Source organism: Panthera leo, chromosome A3 (assembly GCF_018350215.1).
Source record: "Panthera leo isolate Ple1 chromosome A3, P.leo_Ple1_pat1.1, whole genome shotgun sequence".
Taxonomy (NCBI): domain Eukaryota; kingdom Metazoa; phylum Chordata; class Mammalia; order Carnivora; family Felidae; genus Panthera; species Panthera leo.
The window spans coordinates 73,844,586-73,871,165 of NC_056681.1; the positions used below are offsets into that span (position 1 = coordinate 73,844,586).

The 26,580-nt window shown below is 35.0% G+C and overlaps 1 protein-coding gene and 1 pseudogene across 7 annotated transcripts in view; one reads left to right on the plus strand and one right to left on the minus strand.

Annotated features, from left to right (window-relative positions):
• Window positions 1-26,580, minus strand: part of CCDC88A (coiled-coil domain containing 88A) — a 141,743-nt gene that overhangs the window by 73,498 nt on the left and 41,665 nt on the right. For all 7 annotated transcript variants that reach the window (XR_006200674.1, XM_042932306.1, XM_042932307.1 and 4 more), the window contains exons 4-8: window positions 21,645-21,714; window positions 20,305-20,363; window positions 13,342-13,425; window positions 11,636-11,776; window positions 3,889-4,061 (exon numbers count right to left, since the gene is read on the minus strand). Coding sequence is in view for 6 of the 7 variants with exons in the window: in XM_042932306.1 (XP_042788240.1) it covers window positions 3,889-4,061; window positions 11,636-11,776; window positions 13,342-13,425; window positions 20,305-20,363; window positions 21,645-21,714 (527 nt within the window). In the remaining variant the exon portion in view is untranslated. The remainder of the gene's footprint in view (window positions 1-3,888; window positions 4,062-11,635; window positions 11,777-13,341; window positions 13,426-20,304; window positions 20,364-21,644; window positions 21,715-26,580) is intronic.
• LOC122214797 lies at window positions 7,262-9,142 on the plus strand (annotated as a pseudogene).

Sequence of the window (26,580 nt, forward strand, 5' to 3'; positions counted from 1 at the left end):
AAAAAGGAATGACATAATGATACATGCTACAACATGGATGAACCTTGACAACATTATGCTAAGTGAAAGAGGCCAGACACAAAAGGCCATATCCATTTTAATGGATGTCCAGAATGAGTAAATCCAGGGAAACACAAAATATATTAAAGGTTCCCAAGAGCCAAGGGCAAAGAGGAATAAGGAATGACTGCTAATGGGTATGGGGTTTCTTTGGGGTTGATGAAAGTATCTTAAAATTAGATACTATGTGATGGTTGCACAACTCTATGAATATACTAAAAACCACTGAATTACATTTTTAAAGGATGAATTTTCTGATACATAAATTACCTCAATAAAGCTGTTATTTAAAAAAGAGTTAATATTTCCCTGATGAGGAGTGACGTTGAGCATTTTTCATGTGCCTGTTGGCCATCTGGATGTCTTCTTTAGAGAAGTGTCTATTCATGTCTTCTGCCCATTTCTTCACTGGATCATTTGTTTTTCAAGTGTGGAGTTTGGTGAGTTCTTTACAGATTTTGGATACTAGCCCTTTGTCCGATATGTCATTTGCAAATATCTTTTCCCATTCCGTCGGTTGTCTTTTAGTTTTGTTGATTGTTTCCTTTGCAGTGCAGAAGCTTTTTATCTTCATGAGTTCCCAATAGTTCATTTTTGCTTTTAATTCCCTTGCCTTTGGGGATGTGTCAAGTATGAAATTGCTGCGGCTGAGGTCAGAGAGGCTTTTTCCTGCTTTCTCCTCTAGGGTTTTGGTGGTTTCCTGTCTCACATTCAGGTCCTTTACCCATTTTGAGATTATTTTTGTGAATGGTGTAAGAAAGTGGTCTAGTTTCATTCTTCTGCATGTTGCTGTCCAGTTCTCCCAGCACCATTTGTTAAAGAGACTGCCTTTTTTTCCATTGGATTTTCTTTCCCGCTTTGTCAAAGATTAGTTGGCCATACTTTTGTGGGTCCAATTCTGGAGTCACTCCTCATTAGGGAAATAAAAATCAAAACCACACTCAGATATCACCTCACACCAGTCAGGGTGGCTAAAATGAACAAATCAGGAGACTATAGATACTGGAGAGGATGTGGAGAAATGGGAACCCTCTTGCATTGTTGGTGGGAATGCAAACTGGTGCAGCCGCTCTGGAAAATAGTGTGGAGGTTCCTCAAAAAATTAAAAATAGATCTATCCTATGACCCAGCAATGCACTGCTAGGAACTTACCCAAGGGATACAGGAGTGCTGAGGCATAGGGGCACTTGTACCCCAATGTTTATAGCAGCACTTTCAACAATAGCCAAATTATAAAAAGAGCCTAAATGTCCATCAACTGATGAATGGATAATGAAATTGTGGTTTATATATACAATGGAATATTACTTGGCAATGCGAAAGAATGAAATATGACCTTTTGTAGCAACATGGATGTAGCTGGAGAGTGTTATGCTAAGTGAAATAAGTCATACAGAGAAAGACAGATACCATATGTTTTCACTCTTATGTGGATCCTGAGAAACTTAACAGAAGACCATGGGGGAGGGGAAGGGGGAAAAAAAGTTAGAGAGGGAGGGAGGCAAACCATAAGTGAATCTTAAAAACTGAGAACAAACTGAGGGTTGATGGGGGGTGGGAGGGAGGGGAAAGTGGGTGATGGTCATTGAGGGCACCTACTGGGATGAGCACTGGGTGTTGTATGGAAACCAATTTGACAATAAATTTCATATTAAAAAAAATAAAGGTAGGTAATTATGGGAAAAAAAAGAGTTATTAATTTGTATGAGAGAAAAACTCTGAAAATATGGGATCCATGGAAACAGAGAGAACTATTTTTTTGTTTGTTTGTTTCAGTACAATTTTATTTATAAATGCAAGCAGTGGGAGGGAGGTGGCAGGTCTGGTGCACACACTGTAGTTTCTTGACTGCTACTCTAGTAGTGGGCCATATTCTCGACTTTGTTCAAATCTAACTTGCTGTAGTGTGATGATCTGACCAAATTTAGCTTGGAAGCTTAACTTCTTACAATGCAATCAATATACAATGGAGGATAATGCATAATAGTATCTATTATTAATCATGGTCTGTAGCAAACATGTTTTTTGCTAGGCTGACAGAGAATTATTAAAGGAAGTCTTTGATAGGGTATTAACTACTACATAAAAGTGAAATTTATAAGGAATTACTTCTTCCATCCAAATTGCAAATTATATTTTTTACTCTGTATGTTAATAAACCAAAAGCAATTATAGTATAATGTACCACCTGTAAGTAATATTCTATTAGTTAATTTGCATGTTCTCATTACAATTATTTATTTCCATTAGGTAGAAGGCAACCTAAACTATTTTTATCCACCATGATTTCCATGCTTCATTACTTCAGTAAAGATCTATCCCAACAAAAAGACTTAGAACAAATGTTAATAAAAGATATCTGTGAAGGAACACATTTTCAAAGGACAAAAGATGGTATTTGATGAAATGCTAGTTATTGGGAATATCTGCTGTATCTGACACATTTATTTACTCATTAATAATATTCATTTACATTTTCCAGTCAGCACATGAGAAACCAAATTTTACCAATCTCTTTAAGTTGTTTGGAATTTTAATACACTCCATGGCCAAGTAAATTTCATTTAAAAATCAAATTCTAATATAGTGCAAAATGTTAAATGAATTCACAGCCATCATTGCAGTTCTAATTGCATGCTTTATCTAAAGACTAGAGAAGATTGTGCTAAATTATATGGAACGAACTAGTGTGCACTGTTTAGGCTATCCATTAACTGCCAGTCAAACTAATAACAGCAATCTCTTCTCTAATTTTCCTGGTGCAGCTGTTTATAGAATATCCTGGGCGTGTTCACTTCAATAGATACATAATAGCACAGACATCCACAATGAAAGCTGTAGTTTTTTTGTTTTCAAATTTTCCTAGAGACTGTATATTTTTTCTACCTTGCATATTCAATCACTTTCTTAAACTAACTGTTTTAAATAATCTGTAAATAAACTTAATTGTTATATTGTAGCTTTAAATTTTAAATCTATACTCTGAAGCCCAAATTCCAGGAAAACAAACCAAAAAAAAAAAAAAAAAAAAAAAAAAGACAGAAAAGAAAGAAAAGAAAAGAAAAGAAAAGAAAAGAAAAGAAAAGAAAAAAAGCCCCAAATATAAAAATCCTTTGTTCTTTTTACAGTACAAAATATCTCCAGCAGAGACTGGTTATGTCTTTACATGTGATTCACCAAGGAATGCATATGTGAAATTTATACTGACTTTTCTCAAATTATCTTTAAAGCTAAATAAATGTAATTTCATCATCACTAACCAATATGAATATTTACCATGTCTAAGCCTATGACTCAGGCATTTTAATTACTCAACACAGAATATAACACAAAATTATTTTTTGTAATACTGTAAACCAACAATTCACTCTTTTATAACATTAATTTTAAAAGAGCTAAACTTAATGACCTGTAAAAGAGCTAAACTTATTGACCTTATTGCCTGACTGGCAACCAGTGGTTGCCAGTATTTTAGATTTCAAATATAAAAATTAAAAAAATTAAGGAGACCCCCCAAAGATTAAGGAGACCCAAATTTGCCAAGGAAGAACAATATTTTATAAAAGAAAGATCATTTTAATATAAGAAAGATAAAAAGGACATAAATTCAGAATAAAGGACAACCTTTAAATTGGTAAGATTTAGGATTAGGAAAACTTTCTGCCAGTCTATTTATTTTTCTCATTTTAACAAATGGTAGTGAGAACTCTGACTGAGAGTCATGCTAGCAGCTGAAACAACTGATCTATATTCCATAAGACGAAAAACATTTTTAGGTCACCTTTGCAACCGTGTAAATTCAATAAGCCTTGAAAATCAGCAACTTACAATTCCTGCCTAAGCCTTCTTATCTTTGCCTTAGCATCTGCCAGTTCCACTGACAGATGTTGTCGACTTTCTGTTCGCTTCATGCCTGGAGAACCACAGGGTGACTGTGCAGATGAAGAGGCATGGGGTAAAAAATGAAGACCATCCCGTTCTTCAGAGAGTTCTACGATAGTCTAAGGAAATATGAAAATAAACACAGAATCACTATTAGTATTCTACATATCAGAGAACTAAACACACCAACACTATTCATTAAGTTTAAGTACTATACTGCAATACCAAAACAATTCATTGGTCAAAAATATCTAACTTTGTGAAATTCAGCTATCTTTTTAAAAAGTTTCATGCAACAGGGGCGCCCAGGTGGCTCAGTCAGTTAAGCGCCGACTTTGGCTCAGGTAATGATCTCCCAGTTCTTGAGTCCCAGCCCCATGTTGGGCTCTGTGCTGACAGCTCAGAGTCTGAAGCCTGCTTTGGATTCTGTGTCTCCCTCTCTGCTCCTTCCCCATTCGTGCTCTATCTCTCAAAAATAAATAAACATTAAAAAAATTTTTTTTAAAGTTTCACGCAACAGTTCATGGATTAGCTATTACTAGATAACACTAGAATAAGACTTAATACTTTTTTCCCTCCCTAATATTTTAATAAAGGAATCAAATGTGGTAAAATAACTATACTAGATAGCAACTATTGGAAAGGTGTAAAATACTTGTGGACAAAGGAAAGAAATTAACCCAAGCGCAATATGGCTACAACCATGCTGTCCAATAAGGTAGCCAATAGCACAAATAGTTAACTACAAATTTAAAAAGTCAAAAATACAGTTCCTTAGTGACACTAGCCACATTTTAAATATACAACATCCACATGGAGCTAGTGGTTACTGTATTAGCACAGAAATGCAATCTTGCCATTTTCACACAACATTGCTCTAGAATTGTAAACAGGGACCTCAGCAGGACCTAAGAGAACCTCTGAGGTTTAGTTCAATTGCTCTCTCTTTTTTAAAAATATTTATTTATTATTTGAGAAAGCATGCACTCGCACAAGAGAGAGCAGAAAAGGGGCAGAAAGAGAGGGAGAGAGAGAGATTCCCAAGCAGGCTCTGCACTGTCAGCACAGAGCCTGAACAGGGGGCTCTGTGAGATCATGACCCAACCCAAAATCAAGAGTCAGATGCTCAACCAAATGAACCACCCAGGCAACCCTAGTTTAATCTCTTAATTCTGCAGTAATGTAACTGAGGCACAGAGATTGATTTGTCCATGATCACAAAACTAATAGCAATGCCAAGACTCCTGGGCCAGCCTCTTGACTTCATATCCTTTCTATGTTCTCTTTCTTAAGACTAGTTCTAATCTGCATCCCATCTCAATGCTTCCTTTATTCCTTTCTCTAGAGTCTCTCCAAGGGACATAAATCTCATTCTACTCTCCCTAAACATGAACTTTAAGGGCTACCTAACCTACATTTACCTGACTCAATAATTTTCCTCCAATTTTCCTTTTATTGAAAAATTCTTATTCTAAACCAATTACTCAGCTTTTCTTTCAAACTTCTCGGGCAAACAGAAATTGTCTTTGTTAGTAATTTCAACTGTCTTACTCCAGGCAGAATAGGTGGGGTAACTACCTTGAGACAATGAAATCACCATTTTTGTTTTCTTATCACCAAGTCTTCTAATGCCCTCACTGAATCATTACTTTTATCCTTCTTTTTTCTTCTTCTTTTTCTTTTTTTAAAAACCACCCATCAGAATTCATTTCTTTATCCTTGGGATATATTTCAGCACCTGAATCAAGGTCTTTTCAACTATTGCTTTCACAGATTCCAGTATGCCTATTGATAAACTATAGAATGTGACTTCTCACCAGTTCCTTTTCTCTTTACAACTCCACATCTGCTCTCTATTCAATATATTCAGATTTTTCCAATGAAGGAACCATTCCTCTCTTGTGCCATGCCTCCTTTACTACCATTACTCCCTTGGCACCTATACATATGCCTGAACCTTTAACCACTCAACTCCTCCTTTCTGCCCAGATTTTCCTGGCTACTCTATAGAGTTCCTACTCAGAATGAAACTACAAATAAGGCCTTAAATGTCATCATTACTTTCTAATTTAACACTACCATGCCATTCTCTAACTATAGCCCACTCTCTGGGGAAAAAGAAATGGGAATGAATATTTATTGAACTCCTAGATAGAGGATTTTCCAACAAGATTTCATCCAATACTATAACCTGCAATACAGGCATTATGTCTATTTTAAGACATAAGGAAACCGTTCTTAGGTATTTACTCACAGGATACAAAAATGCTAATTCAAAGGGATATATGCACCCCAGTGTTTATAGCAGCATTATCTACAATACCCAAACTATGGAAACAGCCCAAATGTCTGACTGATTAATGGCTAATGTTGTGGTATGTGTATACACACACACACACACACACACACACACACACACACACACACACACACAATGAAGTAATATTCAGCCATCCAAAAGAGTGGAATCTTGCCATTGGCAACAATGTAGATGGAGTTAGAGAGTATTACACTAAGCGAAGTTAAGTCAGAGAAAGACAAATACCATATGATTTTACTCATATGTGGAGTTTACGAAACAAGACAAATGAGCAAAGAGGAAAAAGAAGAGAAAGAGGCAAACCAAAAAACATTCTTAACTGTAGAGAATCAACTGACGGTTACCAGACAGGTGTGTGTATGGGGGCGGGGGGGAGAGAAGATGGGTGAAATAAGTGATGGGGATTAAGGAGTGCACTTCTTGTGATGGGCACAAGGTGTTGTGTGGAAGTGTTGAATTACTATACTGTACACCTGAAACTCCTATAACACTATATCAACTAATTTTTTAAATACTTAAAAAATTTAAAAACTCAATTATTTTTTAAAAAGTTTTTAATGTTTATTTATTTTTGAGAGAGAGAGAGAGCAAGCACATTAGCAGGGGAAGGGCAGAGAGAGAAGGGGATACAGAATCCAAAGTGGGCTCCAGGCTCTGAGGTGTCAGCACAGAACCTGACGCGGGGCTCAAACTCACAAACCCTGAGATCATGACCTTAGCCAAAGTTGGATGCCTAACTGACTGAGACACCCAGGTGCCCCCAAAACTCAATTATTTTATTAAAATAACTTCCCTATTAGATTGTAATGATCTTTGATCCTTTTTTGAAAGTTTGTCATTTTGTTGCTCCCAAGCACTCTTAGCACAGGATCTTGCAAACAGCAGATATTTATTAATATACATCCAGGTATGAACATAAAAAGATGTATCAAAGCAAAGAAAAAATTCAGATGATTTAATAATTCTTACAGAACTCCCAATTGAGGAAAAGAATCAGAGATGTGCGAGCACATTCATGGACTTTGGCAAAGGTTTTATACAACAGGAAAACAGGCATTGGAGTTAGACTCAGCAAATTACTTCATTTCTCTGAGTTCAAGTATCTTCAATCTATTAAGATGAGGTTATTATACTGGCTTACAAAGACAGTATATTAAAACGTAACACAAAGCTTGGCATAAAATAAACAGTGACAATAAAGAGATCTTAAATTCATTAAAATCTCCTATTTGGTTTTTAGTAAAAGAAGAGGATTTAAGAAATACATGTTACAAGGAATTAAGAATAAGAAAGTTAAGGGGCGCCTGGGTGGCTCAGTCAGTTAAGCGTCGCACTTTGGCTCAGATCATGACCTCAGGGTTCACAAGTATGAGCCCTGCGGTGGGCTCTGTGCTGACAGCTCAGAGCCTGGAGCCTGTTTCAGATTCTGTTTCTCCCTCTCTCTCTGCCCCTCCCCCACTCACAATCTGTCTCTCTCTCTCAAAAACAAACATTAAGAAAAATTTTAACCAGAATAAAAAGTGAAAAGTAATTAAAAACAGAGTGATACATTCTATACATTCTACACACTATACATTCTAGTAAAACAATTACAACAAAAGATGAATCAAAACAGAAAAAAAAAAAAAAAAAGGCTCTGTTTTGACAAGGAAGGGCATCCTGTGAGCAGCCTGAAGCTTCTTAATACTGACTGAAAGGTAATGTCCTACTTTTGCCAGGCCACCAAATGGAGGGTATTTAAGTGCATAAATGGTGCCTGCTTTAACTCCTGGGATACTACCGCTTACCAGGTTATACATGTATGGGCAAAAAGGCCTGGAGCAGCCAAGTAGCCACCTTTGTGGCTATGGAACCTTCTAGAATTAAGTGGCCAAGTGTGAAGGAATGTATTGCTTAACTTAATAAGCTGACAGTCTGGGTTCTGCAGAGACCCTCCCAAGGGAAGATACAAAGCAAAAACAATTCTAATTGATGTTATTCTAAAAGGTGTCTCCCCCCTCCCCAACTCAAATTTTCTAGTAGGTCACAAGAGCCAGTAGTCTATGACAGAGCTAACGACATTAGCATATTTCAAGTTAAAGTCAGACAAAAAGGTAAACTCAACACAATAGAAAACACTTACATGGTATGTTCCAGCAGCAGCAGTAAGAGCCACCTGTGAGTTCTCCTGCATCAGTGGCTATGAGCTACAGGGTAGCCCTGCATGATTCTACCAATCCAACCTGGCCTGAACTGGCACAGAGCCCACCTGTGTAGCTATGAATGTCAATGTTGGTGTCAGAATAGCAGTTTTATGACTTCTATACCAGTTTTATGAGAAAAGGATCACTGTGTCCACATCCATAGTTCTCTTCTACTGGCTGCAAATGGGAATGCTTCAGCAAGCACAGTGTGGCCTGGATCTTTGACACATCACCGCAGGGGACCTGGTAGGCACATTCCTGGCCCTCATCAGCAGGATAGGAGCAAAAATTATGTCTGCAGCATTAGCTCTGCAGTTCAGGCTATTGCTGCAAATCCTACTCTATTCTTTAAAAAAATTTTTTTTTAATGTTTATTTATTTTTGAGACAGAGAGAGACAGAGCATGAACAGGGGAGGAGCAGAGAGAGAGGGAGACACAGAATCTGAAACAAGCTCCAGGCCCTGAGCTGTCAGCACAGAGCCCAACGTGGGGCTCAAACTCACAGACTGCGAGATCATGACCTGAGCCGAAGTTGGACGCTTAACTGACCAAGCCACCCAGGCGCCCCCCTACTCTATTCTTTTAGCATGGTGCTTGTGATAAGCATAGTGTGGACAAGGAGCACTAGTGACGCCTATGGCCCTCTTCAACCTGAGTGACACCTTCCCCTTACAAGGAGATGGGTCTGCAAGCTGAAAAGAGGCAGACCTATGTGTAACACCTGCTGTGATGGTTCTTCTCCTGGAAGTTCCATTCTTCTTTCTACATAGTGCTATGCACATGGAAGGGCCTTAAAAATATCCTTATGTACAGATTTTTATTTGTAATTTTGAAAGTCTAATTTTATTATAGCTTTCTGTGCACTTAAAAATGAGCATGATGCATTTTGTACTCTGAAGCGTTCCAAAAAATGTTATGAATATGATACTTACTCCTTCTTTCTTTCCTCTGGCATGCCTGGTAAGTTTTGTAGAGAAGTTACAAACCACAACCATACATATGCTTTCAATGTGTCTATTCAGTGTGACACCAAACTTTCCTCTGTTTTTTTTACATAAAATTTTTATATAAAATAAAATATTTTTATGGGGTGCCTGGGTGGCTCAGTTGGTTAAGTGTCTGACTTCAGCTCAGGTCATGATCTCACAGTTCACAAGTTTGAGTCCTGCATCAGGCTCTGTGCTGACAGCTGAGAGCCTGGAGCCTGCTTTGGATTCTATGTCTCCCTCTCTCTCTGTCCCTTCCCTGCTCGCACTCTGTGTGTCTCTCAAAAATAAAAAACAAAATACTAAAAAAATTTTTAAATAAGTAAATAAATAAATACTTTAGAGGGAAAAATATATTAAAATATTTTGGAGGAGAAAACAGAAGAGCTAAAGGGAAAATCTAAATAAGAACTTGTTTCAATCTAGTTGAATAACACAAAGTTATTACATTATGTATTATTGTATTACACTTAATATTTTTCGCAATTATTATTTTTTAAAAATGTTTATTTATTATGAGAGAGCAAGAAAGTGCAAATGTGAGTTGGGGAAGGGCAGAGACAGAGGGAGAGAGAGAATCCTAAGTAGGCTCCATGCTGTCAGTGCAGAGTCCAACACAGGGCTCAAACTCACAAACCATGAGATTAATGACCTAAGCCAAAATCAAGAGTTGGACGCTTAACTGACTGAACCGCCCAGATGCCCCACAATTATTTTTAATGATCTTTTCTAATTAGTCCACTGGTGGCCCAAACTGAAAAACTTTGCCCTAGAGAACGGGGTTTAAACCAGCTAGCAACTTGTTTCCCAAATAGCTTGAGACAAGAGAACACGACCAATTTTCGCTTGTTAAAAAAACAAATTCAATGAAAATGCATAGTCAGGCATGATAGGATAATACATCAAACAATCACTATAGTGTTTCATATTCCTTAGTTTTGACATAGATCATATAATGACAAATATTTTGTTCACATTCTCCAAAATAATATCCTTCTTCACCCAATATTAATAACTTCACAGAGTGAGATCAAACAATTCATACATGCCCTCAGAAGTCGGAGGACACCTTATCAAAATACAAATAGAAGAAATAAAAATGGAAGAATGTTTCAGAAAAAGAATAAAGCAGTAGAAAGATGTTAATATAAAAAGAAGATAAAGCACATGGGTCAAAACTCAGACTGAAAATAAAATAATCTTAGTATTTCAGGATAAGCTTGGTGTATACTAGGGACATTTTTCAATTCTCTCTTCTTTTGACCTGTCTTAGATTTAAAAAAAAAAAGTAGTTGTCACTCTAAAATATTTGTTTATTTCCTCTATTTTCTTCTCTTGTAATGCCTGAAAAAAAACTGAAAATTCCCAACTATACTAACATGAAAGTTTTGTTCAGAAAAAAAAAAAACCTTTAGGAATTTCTTTTTTCATTAGTCTTTCAACAAGTCTTTCATTAGTCCAAAGAGTAATCAAATTCTCTATAAATAAGTTCAAAACTGTCTCTCCCATGTAAATGGAACAACTGATCAAAGCTATACATTCTTCTGAATGGCAGAGTACTTTGGTCTGCTATTAACAAAATATTACTCACCATCACATGCACTGAAGTCTAGACTCCTATAAAATTAGCTGTTTTCAGAGAGTGCAGGCAAAAATCCTGGTGCAATTTTACTCTTTTAGAAAAGCCAAGTACTCTTACAGGAGCCTATAATAATTCTTTTTTAAAATCACACCTCATTTACTGACTACAAAATTTGAGACCTTTTTGTGAGACATTTTATTTAGAACACCTGTTACTCTCCATTTATTAACACTTATTTTTCCAACCTCAAAATGTGGCAATAAAAGAAATTAAGCAAATTCTCATGCTTCGAAGCAATGATTTTTCCATTTGCATCAACAGTATTTTCAGTTTCACACTATTGTACTGTTGCCAGAGCTATGGAGAGGACTTAAAAAAACACAAAGGAACAAAATCAGAATAATAATTTAAAAGAATGGAAAAAAGAATATCTAATTGCAATCTCTTTACTGGTGATTTGGGGCTCTTAAATATCCTTTTTTGTTCCTGTGTTGCAAAAAATAAAGACATAAAGTACTTTATTACCTGTCCCTAAGAAACAGAGTATCAATTTGAAAACCCTCTGAAATTGCCTTTTTTGGAAAGCAAACCTTCACAATATTCTGAAAGGAATTTACAAACCTCTGAATGTTCATCTCTTTCATCTATAAGTCTTTTTAGATGTAATGCCATATTTTTCAAGAGTGGCTCTATTTCCTCCTGAGACATATCAGTCACTTCCATCCATTGCAGATCAAACACATTTTCCTGATTATGGGTTACCTTTAGGAAAGAAATCAAAATCAGCAATTTTTCTAAATGGCTAATACTTAAAAATTGGTTTCACTTTACTGCAATATTAGCTTAAATATCATACAGTCCATATCATAAAAATGAGAAGCAAATATGATGCCTAAAGAAGACCTGGTAAAAAGGCTAATACTAAGAATTATTTTTACTAAATATAATCTTTAAATAAAAAATTTATATTTGTTTTCCTGTCAGCTAAAAAGCAAAACATTTAATTCAGGCATTACTAGGGGAAGGTAATATTGACATGTTTGATAACTGCTTTAACAAAATCAAATGAATTTTTCTTTAGGTAAGACTAAATTGTGCTGGATTCAAAAGCAAAAGTTTTTTAATCTTGTAGGATATATGTTATTGCACTTTTATACTTGAAAAGCTACATCTTTACAGATTCTGTAGATGACACTGTCCCAGAACCTTAGGAGAAAAGGGCTACCAACATAAAGATTTTAAAAAAATGCAAAACTTATATAAATGAAATACTTATTTCTTGCTTTCCATTTCTCACTGTGATTCTGATATTCTGCTTTAACTTTCACAAGAAACTGCAAAAATAATAATAATAAAAAAAACACTTTCAAGAATGATGGCAAATTTAGTAACTTGCAATACTTAGCATTTATTCAAAATAAAATACAAACTACAAAGCTAGCATAAACAAACAAATAAATATAAGGGGAAACTCCCAAAACAAAAACAAAAACAAAAACAAAAACCCTGGTATCTTGTGGAGTACTAATATGCTTACTGTTGACAACATTATTACTGACAAGAAGGCTGGGCTCTATGAATGCTAACAAAGAGAAAAGATGATATACAGAACACAGGTTATTAAAATAGAGAATTATTTTAAACACTACTAATTTTTACTATTTAAAAATTCTCTCTCTTATCTTAGTTCTCTAATCAACATGTAAAATTTAACATGATCTAGTTCTAAAAAGTCCTCTTAAGTACACAAGATTAAAAGCTCAAGACTAGATAGATGCAGAAATTAAAATCCATCTGTTAACTGTATCAATTACTTAATATTGCACAATATGTCCTAGATTTGAGTTCTTATATAGATGTTAAAATGACTAATGTGTTATAATTCAAGTAACATCTTCAATAAAAATTATACTGTGTCCATTCATTCAAAAGAAAATCACTGGAATGACTTAGTACTCGGGTTATCATCTTACTTCACATTAGTTTTGAATTACAGGCAGTGATCCATTTTCTGCTGCTTCTATTTACTATATACTGTTCATTCTGTGCTGTCTAACAAAGACATACACTTCATTCCTCAGACACTTTCTACCTAATGTCCCTATGGATAAAGGCAACAGTACATTGTAGTTAGTTAGCACTGTGCCATGAAGATTCATTTAAGAAACTATCTCTAAAGAGAAGACACTTTGTCTAATAGCAGAGTTCATCTAAATCTGACTTTGATTTGTTCTTGCTCATCATAGGACTTCAAGTCTTTGGGGACATATAAACACACCACAAGCTTTATAAAAATTAGTATATAAAAACCGTATATAGGTTATTACCTCTTGAATATGTGCGGCAACTGCTGCTTTTGTATCAAAATCTAAACCTTGAATTCTTTCAATAAATTCTTCTTTTTTCTGACACTAAAAGAAATGAATAAAACAATCATTCACATTTTATGGGATATAGTCCTTAATATGTTGTAAATAACTAAAAACTCAATAGGCCAAAAAGTTTGGTTATGTTTTGAACACTACAATGAGGGTTTTGTTGGTTTTGCATTTAAATGGTCTAATATACTCACTTAACAAAAAGATAACAATTTAGAAATATTTATTTAAAAAGCATGGCACTGAAAACCCATACTATTTTTATGCTGTAAAGTTCTAAAGTGGGAAACCATTACACAACCCATGTGAGGTCAGTACAATATTATTATGCTAACTTTACAAACAGAAAAGTAAAGAATCAAGAACTTGTTTCAGGGAGGATAAGTTACTTGCCAAAAAACACAGTGAGTCAGTGGCAGAATTCGGAATACAGCCAAAAAGCTCAGTCAGTCTTTGGCTATCATCAAACAAAACAGCCTTTCTTCTTGGAAAAAAAAAAAAACTGTAAGCAATTTTTACTTCAAGCTTACAATCCATTCTCACATCTTCATCCTATCAATCTTAATAAAAGAAACCTACTTTTGTGGCCCAGTTCAACATTTATAAGGTAGTACAATAAATATTTGATTTGTTTCTACAGTAACATAAAGTTACCAGGGACAAAATTTAAGAATATATATATATATATATATATATATATATATATATATATATATATATAAGTATACGTGTATCAAGTGGAATAAATGCAGCATTTATTGTGTAACTTTAAAAAAATCTTTATATAAACTAAAAATATTATGATGTAAATCTAATCTTTTTCTTTCTCAGTACTAAGTAACAGTTTAACATGCATCTTAGTATTTCTGCCTCCTGGGTCTACATCTCTTAAACTACAATCCAACTGCTAGTATAAATGTATTCTTGCAGCTACCAAATGAGAAGTGCATACAAAATAGAAAGCACTGCCTTGTCTAGCTTAAGCTGCATCTCCTGGGCCAATTACCAAACTACTAGTGAAGAGAATAGACTCACAAAAAGAAAAATTGGTTCTTAGATCATTAAGAAACTTAGCAAGGTTATGATTTACACTCTACGTATTTATTATATCAAATCGTAACATTCTACTTCCATTGCCTACAATTTAACTTAACACATTCCCATCAGTGCAAAAAGTTCTGTGTCCTATAAAAACAAAATTATTAGAATGACATAATAATATTAAAATTATGGGGTGACGGTTGGCTCGGCAGGTTAAGCATCTGACTCTTGATTTCAGCTCAGGCCATGATCTTACAGTTTGTGAGATCAAAGGCTCTGTGCTGACAGCATGGAGATGTTTGGGATTCTCTCTCTCCCTCTCTCTTTGCCCCCCCACCTACACATGTACTCACTTGCACAGTCTCTGCCAAAAATTAATAAATAAACTTTAAAATTAAATTCCTGAGAATGTACAATTTCTAGCTGTGACTAGGAAATCAGAGTTTTGGGGGAATGGGATTAAAACTAGTCAATTTAAAAATAAGATTTTCTTAATCTAGTAAATAGTATGTGATAGGTCTAGTGACAATTAAGAATAACTTTCTGATAGTACATCTGTGGTATATATTAACTACCTTTTTAGTTACGATATGCCCAATTTTTAAATTTAATGCTTCCAAAGATGTTGACCTATATATAGTTTTTGAGTGAATGATCATATAAAATTGGCAGGGTTATGATAACTGACTCACTGAAGGGTCCCCCGATTTCAACTGCCATATCTTTGTCTGCCTTCAACACACATACCTCCCTTTTCTAAGCCCTATAGCCATTATTTCTTTATTTATACTATCTTTAAGAGCTCATCATTTAACACAGTCTCAACACAAATCAATGAGATTTCTTCTTTTACTCTTAAAATACCCACAGTTTCTACTAAATCTCATCTTTATTCAAACTCTATAAGTTTCAAGAATTCCAAATATGCTTCATAAATAGGTTAGGCTTTTTTAAAGAATGCAGAATGAAGGTTGTAGGATCTTGAGGGATAGACTATCAAGATGGAAAAGAGAATGAGAGAAGATACAACTCTGAAGTTCAATTATCAGACCAAAGTTTTATTTAAGTGTTGTCCAATACAGTAATACAGCTGTCCAATATACCTGTCCAATACAGGTATACAGCTACTGAATACCAAAATGTAGCTAATGCAACTAAGAAATTGAAATTTTCATTTTAGGGGATCCTGGGTGGTTGGTTAAGTTGGTTAAGTGTCCGATTTAGGCTCAAGTCATGATCTCACGGTTTGTGAGTTCGAGCCCCGTATTGGGCTCTGTGCTGACAGCTCAGAGCCTGGAGACTGCTTAGGATTCTGTCTCTCTCACACTCTTCCCCTCCCCCACTCATGCTGTTTCTCTCTGTCAAAAATAAACATTACAAATTTTTTTTAAAAAGAAAATTTCATTTTATTTAATAGTAATTGATTTTAATTTAAATACCCACATGTGGCTCGCAGTGGCTACTGTATTGACAGCCCAGTTCCAGAGCATAAATAAAGAAGTATGGTGTTGGGGCTCCTATTGGTTAAGCGTCCAGCTTCGGCTCAGGTCATGATCTCGTGGTTCTTGAGTTAAAGCCCTGCATCTGGCTCTGTGCTGACAGCTCAGAGCCTGGAGCCTGCTTCAGTTTTTATGTCTCCTTATCTCTGCCCCTCATGCGCTCGCTCTCTCTCTCTCTCTCTCTCTCCTTCTCTATCTCGAATGAATATACATTAAAAAAAAAAGTATGGTGTTAAAAATAGACCTATAAATAATTTTACTTCCAGCAATGAAGACTCTTGTGAAGAAGACTAAATAATCATTACAAATTGTTTTTTCCACTTAAAATGAAGCTCTCTTTTATCTTTATATAAAGTTTTGAATGTGTTATGGGCACTAAAGTTATTTCTAACTCTATAATAGCAACTGATACTTAAGTCAGCAGATTACCATGATATTCTAAGAATATCTGGGAAGCTGGGATATAGGAAAAGAGCAGAAAAGTTATGTGGGTAGGAAGTTGGAGGCCTGGTGGGGAGAACTGCATTAACCCTAAAGTTCTGCATCTTTCACCACAGTATCATCTCTTAATATATTATTTCTCAAATTCCTTATAGTTTTACTTAGTACTCTCAGTGCTTTCTCTTATTAAAGAAAACAGGTTTATGTTTAAAAATCATACAAAAACAAGGAAAGAGTACCCAAAACAAGCTACTGAACAATAAAACAGTAAAATGAGGAACACATGCAATGTTTTCAGTAAGAATAAGAACACTGATGACTGAATAGAGAATAGAGATCATAGTTCCATCAAAAGTAAAACCAAAATAAGCCATGTAAAATAAATAAAAATAGAGAAATTAAAATTCCCTCTTTAAAGAATGGTTCTCCCACAACCCCAAATAGAAAATAATCAATGATGGCGAGGATATGGAGAAATTGGAACTCTATATACTGTTGGTGGGAATGTAAAATGGAACAGACACTATGGAAAACAATATGGCAGGTCCTAAAAAAGTTAAAAACAGACCCACCATATATGATCTAGCAGTTCCACTTCTGGATAGACACCAAAAAAATGGAAAGCAGTGACTCAAACAGCTATTTGTATACCCATATTTACAATAGTATAATTCACAATAGCCAAAAAGTGGAAGCAACCCAAGTGCCAATCAATGGGTGGATGAACAAAATGTAGTATATACATACAATGGAATATTACGTAGTCATAAAAGGAAAGACACTCTGACACATGCTACAACATTGATGAACCTTAAAGACATTACGCTAAGTGAAGTAAATCAGTTATAGAAGAACAAATACTGTATGATTCCACTTATGTGATGTCCTAGATTAGTCAAATTCATAAAGACAAGGTGGAATGGTGGTTGCCGGGGGTTGGAGGTAAAAGAGATATAGGGAATTACTGTTTAACAGGTATAGAGTTGCAGTTTTGGAAGATGAGAAAAGTTCTGAGATGGGTAGTGGTGATGGCTGCACAACAATGTGAATGTACTTAATGCTAATGAACTGTATTTAAAAATTTAGTAAAACAGTGAATTTTATGTTAGGTATAAATTTTCCCATGACAAAAAAAAAAAAGTTTCAGCAAAAAAATTCCCTCTTTATATTAAGCTACATTTGCTATTTTCATGTATTCTCAGAAAAATAAATGCCTCAACTAGAAGCTATGTATTATTTCCCCAAATGTAATGGAATAATTAATGTTCTAAAATGTTTTTAAGATGGTTTACAGATAACTGGTAGAAAAACATCAGAGTGTAGCCCTCAAGCTGAGCAAGTTCAAAAACAGTTTTCTGAATCAAATATGAGCCTTGTAATTGCTTATGAGGGCACACATAAAGATCAAAATTTTAATTCCAATCACACTTGACACTCAGTTACTTTCAATACTATGCAAACTGGTGAAAGTCCAAAATAAATAATATTTTTGGAGACTGAAGAGCCAGCACTAATATAAACCTAAGTTCTGCTGAATTTTACATGGTCTTTGAAGAAAGAAATTGGGAATCTTCTCTCAACTATCTCATGGCTCAGATGCAGAGCTATGTGTCCATAAAAATTTTAGCTAATACTCAGAACTGGTTTAGAAGATTTGTTACCCACTGAACAAGATTCTGGTGGAACTGGATTGGTTTAATTAGTCAATAATGAAAATATATAAGCCCTGGCCTTGAACAATCTTCTTTGTATTCAAAGTTATTCCTGTGGTTTATATTTATGTATAACTGAAGATAAAAAAGTCTTAATGTTTTCCAATTTTCTTATGCTTCTTTCCATTTCTATTTCTTTTTATGAATATAGCATCTTTTAAAACTTGTGGCTTACTGAATTCTTGAACTTTAGTATCATATCAGCAAACTTTAACTTGCTATTTCTACCTATGAATCACAAGTATAACAAAAAACTAATCCTGATGTGGAAAAACATATTTATGCAAGTTATAACATTAAATGTCAGACTTTTAACCTGTTGAATTACACAGGAATAGATTTTCTGTAATTGAGATTACATTTTAGACAGTGTTTAAACAATACTTGTTGGCTATTTAGCTTTGTCAACAGTTTCTTCTCCTGAAGTACATTTTGGCTCTTCAGTATCCACAAAGATTTCACACTGTTCATACAGGCAGTTAAAGGGGCTGACAGGGAGATTCTGATTGTTACCCATTTGATGTCATTAGCATCAGTAGCTCCCAAATACCTACAGGATGAAATCTAAATTCTATCTTAAATATAGGATACTAGAGAATTATAGAAAATAGGGTAGGGGTTAGCAGCTTAGATTTTATAATATTTTTTTATTGCTTTTACAAATGGTAATAATGGTTTCTTTAATATTTTATTTAGGCTTTCCCTAAACTGTTCATAAAAAGTCCTTAGTTCTGCTCTGTTTCTCCTGTCAATTTTCGTAACCAGCAATAACCAAACAGTAACCAGGAGTTACAACCAAATTTATGCTGTCACTATGTTACTTAAATTTACATAACGCTCATCAGTAGTGGGTATTTTTTTTATTTTTTTATTTTTTTAATTTTTAATGTTTATTTATTTTGAGAGAGGAATGCACAGAGTGTAAGCAGGGGAGGGGCAGAGAGAAAGGGAGACACAGAATCCGAAGCAGGGTCCAGGCCCTGAGCTCTCAGCACAAAGCCCGATGCAGGGCTTTAACTCACAAACCATGAGATCATGACCTGAGCTGAAGTCGGACGCTTACCCAACTGAGCCACCCAGGTGCCCCAGTAGTGGGTATTTTTAAAAGCAAAGAAAGTATTTAAAGCTGTAAATAATTAAGGCTGTGTTTCTAATTTAGGATCTGATGACCAAATTAGAATAGCAATGACTATAAACACTGTATTTGCTTAATATTTAGACAATTATAAAGTAAACACCTGTATATTACACAGCATGAAACTTAAATAACATGCGATGTGTAAGTATATAGCTCCCAAGCAATCAGCTCTAAAAACCACACTCTCTTGGATATATAATTTCTGGCATATGTATGTAAAAACTTACGGTCACAATATTTATTTGTTTACAAATAAATTCATTCCACAAATAACTGAGATAGTTTAACACTGTAATCACTCATCCAAAAAATGGCTGATTTAAGGAAAAATCAGCATAGAGAAATACATTTTGAAGTCAGACAAGAGCTTAATCTTAACTCTCTGGCCTGTTGGAAATACGAATCTAGAGCAACCATCTTGGTTTGTCAGGTACAGTCCCAGTTTACACATGCAGTTCCACCGTAATTGCTAACAGTTCTCTTTTCCTACTCTCACAAATGTCTTCATTAGGGGAACTTACATATCACCTGACCTAAATACCAACCTCTTCATGTGAAAAAAGAAATTACAAGAAAACCTATATAAAGAATCATACCTGAAAGAAAGTAGGCTTTCAATAAGCCACAGCCTGCTCTTATTATTATAATCAGTTATCAAAAGGGCAATATAATAACCCAGACTCCTAAATAACGTTTTTCATAATTTCTGCCTCTTTCTGTTGCTAATCCTTTCTCTTCTGTAGCACACATACATAAACACATAAATCATAAGGATATTTGGGAGAAGTTTTTAAGAGTACCTCTAAGAAAATTTGAAAAACCTGGGGTTACTAGAAGCCTCAGAATTAAAAAAATATACACAGTTTTTAAATGATACAGCTAGCTGATAATATAACTAAAGTTTGAAATGAAGTAACAGAGTGTTTTCCTTCAAAATGTCCTTAGTTTATAGTTATTTAAAAGTTCCTAATGTAGCCTTTGAAAAGCAATAGCCCATCTTTAAGTCTTTCAAAAACTACAGCCTGAAAAAATATATAAAGAAGTTATTAAAATGAAAATATGAAGAAATATTTTAACTTACCTGAACTGCACAACCCAGTAAAAGTAAAAGCAACTTTTTAACTTCTTCTGTGCCTTGTTCTGAAATAAAAATGATTGCTAAGTACTAAATTTCACTTTAGTTCCACTCTCTTTCTTACATTGGTAGAATTCATTGTTAAGTTACTATTCACAGCAACTTGACCCAAGGATTAAGTCTGCAAGTACAGTGAAGAATTCAAAAAAGCAGCTCTGTGTGCACAGTGTGGTAACAGCAGAAGAAATGACCAAGGATGTCCATTTTGAAGGGTTACAGTATAGACAAAATGGGCTTCAATGCTCTATCCAATAAAGTGTGCTAATTATAAATCCACTAGTTTTCCATAAATTATTATACTACACCAGTATACCAAATGAAGAACAGCTGATATAGGGGCATGCCATAAATTCAGTCAAAATGGTTCCTCATAAGTCTGGCTTCTTTTTAGGTCTATTAATGTTCTCTTTCTAAAACACATATATGATCCATCTACCTATAAAATTTAAATGGCTTTACACTGTGTAGACTCATGAGAATCCAAACCTTAAATGTTACAGCCAGGCTGGTAAAAATGAACATTTATAATAAACTGGATAAAATTAATGGTCTGTAACAGAACTGGATAGTACATTTGCTGTGCAACAGCACTCAATTCAGATTTTCTCAAAACATATACATCTGACAAAAAAAAAAAGTCATTTCTTTGGGCAGAATTTCACTATCAGGCCAATCTGTCCATAATAAAGTCCAAACCTTCTTTTCAAACATTTCCTCCTACTCTCCAGGAAACAATCTATTTTCTTAGCCACACCTGATCACCATTCCCCAAATATATACACATCTACACTCCTCTGCCTTCACTTCTGTTACTCTCTCTGCTTGTCTTTCTTCCCTACACCATCCCTCTAGTGAGCTACTTACAAATCATGATCCTAGACACCACTCTAACATCTCTGTGTAGTCTTCCCTGACCAAACCAGCCACCAGTGGTCCCCAACCCTCTCTTATCTGCCAACTATAAGAATAATGGCTCCATATTTCATATGCCTTAATACTTTTACAGAGCTCTATTTTGTATTAATTATTACATGGTTTCCCAGTCATCTGTGCATCTCTCACCAAAACACAAGATTCTGCAGAGTACAGACCATTTTCTTTATATTCCTGGTCTTTATAATTTGGTAGGTAATTATTAAATGCATGTGAAACTGAAAATAATTCCATTTCACATATAATTTTTTTTCATTTTTTAATTTGTATAGTCCCATCCCAGAATATCTCTAAAGACCATATAGCATTATGCAAAGTTAAGACTATCACATTATGCTAATTTTAATACTTACCAGAAAAAGGATTTTTGCCAATGATTAAGACATTTGGCAATGACATCATGATCAATTGCTGCAAAGTCTCCTGTAAAAAGATACCCCAATGGTTGTTATACAGGTAATGCTGATTAGTCAATAAGCTGTAACTTACGATTTGTGCACTTCTCTATGGATATGCTATACTGCAAATAAAAACCTTTCAAAAAGGTGAAAAAACTTACCCAAGGTCTTAAAAAGACTTCTAAGATCTTAAACTTTTTGTAACTTTAAGTTAAGGAATTAAGTAACTAAAATTATAGTATCAGCCAGACTTAATAACATATCAAATATCTACAAAATAAGTGTCCAAGTGAACAGGTCTAATATTGACTATTTGGAAATCTGAGTTTTAGGTATTAGATGATGATTTAAAGATGATTAAATAATATTCCTCAATAAAAGACCAAGCATGATTACTTTTTGGTCTTTTGTTACTTCTCTTTAAGGGAATTAAAAACCTCTATTAAAATTAAGGAAATTATGGAGCGCCTGGGTGGCTCAGTCAGTTGAATGTCCGACTTCCACTCAGGTCATGATCTCACGGTTTTTGAGTTTGAGCCCCATGTCAGGCTCTGTGCTGATAGCTCAGAGGCTGGAGCCTGCTTCGGATTCTGTGTCTCCCTCTCTCTTTGCCCCTCCCCCACTCATGCTCAGTCTCTCTCTCTCTCTCTCAAAAACAAATAAACATTAAAAAAATTAAGGACACTAGTTACTTCATTAAAAATTGTGTCTTAAGATCATTTCATGCAAGTGAGCTCTTCCTCAGTGAATCATTATATCTCCCCTCTATCTACAATAGATGTTTTAGTTCGATTTCTCTCAAATTGTCCGTGACAAGAATATATACACATTCTGATACTACGGGATGATTCAGAAGAATTGAATGCTTTCAAATTACTCATTTTAGTTAATACATCAACTATGCATCTTCCATTTTTATTATCCTTGTTTTGAGGAGATGAAGGAACACAATGTGTCTGTCATTACTATCACTAATAATGACATGCTACAAAGGGTCTGCAATGAATTAAGACTACAGGACGACAGGTGTCCCATGATATTGCTCAATGTTGTCCCGTGATATTGCTCAATCTATGCAAAATTATAGAAACAATTGTGAATGCCCTTATAATTTGGCTTTCACTATATATTCAGACATAACCAGTTACTGAGGAATACATTTTTAAAAGTGTTTAATTCTTTCTGAATCACTCTTTACTTAATACTATGATGAGGCAGCAAATATCATGAAAATTTAACTTGCATTGTTTTTAAAGATGTGTAATTCTAGATCCCATAAAGCATTTTCCCATAGCCAGTGTGTAACATGTACCAGAGGTTCATTAGAATTCATCTTTTATCTATAATTCCTTATAGGTATGTATTAGAAAGACTCAAAACATTTTCTTCAGTGTTATATATACTGGCTCTTTAAAAAACTATTACCAAAACATGGATACATGTTATTTTTTTTAATGTTTATTTATTTTTGAGAGAGAGAGAGCACGAACATACACGTGAGTGGGTGAAGGGCAGAGAGAGAATCCCAAACAAGTTCCTTCCTGTCAGTGCAGAACCCAACACGGGGCTCAAACCCAGAACTATGAGATCATGACCTACGCTGAAGCTGGATGCATGACTGAGCCACCCAGGTGCCCCAAAGCATGCACACATTTAAAGAAAAAGTATACACTCACTATGTGTATCATGTCAGATAAATAATTAAGAGTAAGTGTCAAGAAGTGCTAAAATCACTTACTCCAAAGACTGAGTCTGGTTATTTAATAAATAAAATTTCCAGTTCAAAGCAAGTTACCTCAGGCAGAATATGTTATTAGCTAAGTATGTAACAGCTAAATGGACCTAAAGAATCATTCTTTGTTTCCTTGCCTTGAAGCAAAATTATCAAGATTACATGGACATACTGTTGTATTTTCATTTTCATTTGTCTCCATATACTTTTTAATTTCTTCTCTAATTGCCTAGTTGACCCACTCATTCTTTAGTAGGATGTTCTTTAACCTTCATGCTTTTGGAGGTTTTCCAGACTTTTTCCTGTGCTTGATTTCAAGTTTCATAGCATTGTGGTCTGAAAGTGTGCATGGCATGATCTCAATTCTTTTATACTACGTAAGGGCTGTTTTGTGACCCAGTATGTGATCTTGGAGAATGTTCCATGTGCACTCGAGAAGAAAGTATATTCTGTTGCTGTGGGATGCAGAGTTCTAAATATATCTGTCAAGTCCATCTGATCCAATATATCATTCAGGGCCCTTGTTTCTTTATTTATTCTCTGTCTAGATATTCTATCCATTGTTGTAAGTGAAGTATTAAAGTCTCCTGCAATTACCAGGAGACTTATCAATTCTTATCAATAAGGTTGCTTATGTTTGTGATTAACTGTTTTATATATTTGGGGGATCCCAAATTTGGTGCATAGACATTTATAATTGTTAGCTCTTCCTGATGTATACACCCTATAATTCTTATATAATGCCCTTCTTCATCTCTTGTTACAACCTTTAATTTAAAGTCTAGTTAGTCTGATGTAAGTATGGCTACTCCAGCTTTCTTTTCATTTCCAGTAGCATGAGAGACAGTTTTCCATCCCCTCACTTTCAGTCTGAAGGCATCCTCAGGTCTAAAATGAGTCTCTTGTAGACAGCAAATAGATGGGTCTTGTTTTTTTATCCATTCTGATACCTTATGTCTTTTGGTTGGAGCAATTAGTCCATTTACATTCAGTGTTATTATTGAAAGATATGGATTTAGAGTCATTGTGATATCTGTAGGTTTCACACTTGTAGTGGTGTCTCTGGTACTTTGTGGTCCTTGCAACATTTCACTCACAAAATCCCCCTTAGGATCTCTTGTAGGGCTGGTTTAGTGGACGAATTCCTCCAGTTTTTGTTTGTTTGGGAAAACCTTTATCTCTCCTTCTATTCTGAATGACAGACTTGCTGGATAAAGGATTCTTGGCTGCATATTTTTTCTGTTCATCACATTGAAGATTTCCTGCCATTCCTTTCTGGCCTGCCAAGTTTCAGTAGACAGGTCTGCTACTACCCTTATGGGTCTACCTTTGTATGTTAAGGCCCACCTATCCCTAGGTGCTTTCAGAATTCTCTCTTTATCCTTGTATTTTGCCAGTTTCATTATGGTATGTCATGCAGAAGATCAATTCAAGTTATGTCTGAAGGGAGTTCTCTGTGCCTCTTGGATTTCAATGCCTGTTTCCTTCCCCAGATCAGGGAAGTTCTCAGCTATGATTTGTTCAAGTACACCTTCAGCCCCTTTCTCTCTCTTCTTCTTCTTCTGGAATTCCTGACACAGATATTGTTCTGTTTGATTGCATCACTTAGTTCTCTAATTCTCCCCTTGTACTCCTGGATTTTTTTATCTTTTTCTCAGCTTCCTCTTTTTCCATAATTTTATTTTCTAATTCACCTATTCTCTCCTCTGCCTCTTCAATCCACGATGAAGCCTTGAATAACTGGGGAGGCAGCCATATTCCTGGAGATGGCTGAATGTTATAAAGAGTGCCTGGGGGGTTCAGTCAGTTGAGCGTCTGACTTCAGCTCAGGTCATGATCTCACAGTTCATGGGTTCAAGTCCCACACTGGGGTCTGTGCTAACAGCTCAGAGCCTGGAGCCTGCTTCAGATTCTGTCTCCCTTTCTCTGCCCCTCCCCCACTCATGCTCTGTCTCTCTCAAAAGTAAATAATAAACATTAAAAAAAAAGACTACCTGTACATATATTGAAAAGAAATCATAAAAATGAGATGCATAAAAAAAAGCAATCACTGTTCTGTCTCTATCCCATTTAGCAGAGATAGTCTAAGAACAAAGAACATTCAAATTCAGTGTTATTAAAGAGGTATGAAATTTTAAGAGATTCTGAATTATTAGGAAAAAACCTTTACCTCAGTTTCAAGATAAAGGATAATTCTCATTTATACCACTTGTTTTGTGATAACATGTGTGAAAACTGGTAAATCATACCAGAAAACATCAACTTAGATTTTCAAGGTAATTTATTATATTGTTTTGCCATGTAACATTCCATGTTGGTATAATGTTATAAGGAAACTGTCCAGACCAATAGTAATCTTCAATATGTCCACAACCTCACTCCTCCACCCTCTTCCTCAGCTGGCTCCCCACTCCTGCCTACTCTGTTATCCCATGCCTCATGCTAACTCTGTTCAAAAAGATAAAAGCAATCTCATTGATCCTTTCATTGTATGGTATCATCAATAACCTAATGTGTTTGACTTTTATGCTATGCAACTCTAGTAGTTCGATGATACAATTGCTACAAAAAACTGCTATATTCAAACTTAACTCCATGTGTCTGAAAATGTACTTTAGTGTAGCAGAATCTGATACCTAGTACAGCATACTCTGGTAGAGTACAATCTGAATGTCTAGGCTTAAATGTCAGCTCCATGACTTACTGTGTATGTGACTTTTGTTGGGAAGGGCAGGAAATAAAACAAAAGTATAAAGTTTGTTTTTTTTTTAGTGGTCGTTATGAAATACTAGTTAATGGGAAAAAAAAATCTATCTTTTACGTTATTTCCAAGTATTAATTTAGTTATGTCTGAAAGTGATAATATTAGGCAAGGCAGCTAAAAACTACACAAATTTTAAAAATCCAATTATTCTAAAACCTCTATTTGGCTCTATGCATCCAGAAGATTTGTAAAAATTCCTATTTCCCTATTCTAATCTTACAAGTAACATTGAAAAATAAACAAAACATAAAAGATATCAGAGACTAAAAAAACCTGATTGCTACTGTTGAAACTCTATTAAATATCATCCCCAGATTTCCCAGACATCACCTAGTTCTAAAGATGTTCATTATTAAAGTGCTAAAGAAATGGAAAAATAATACATATTTGAGCCC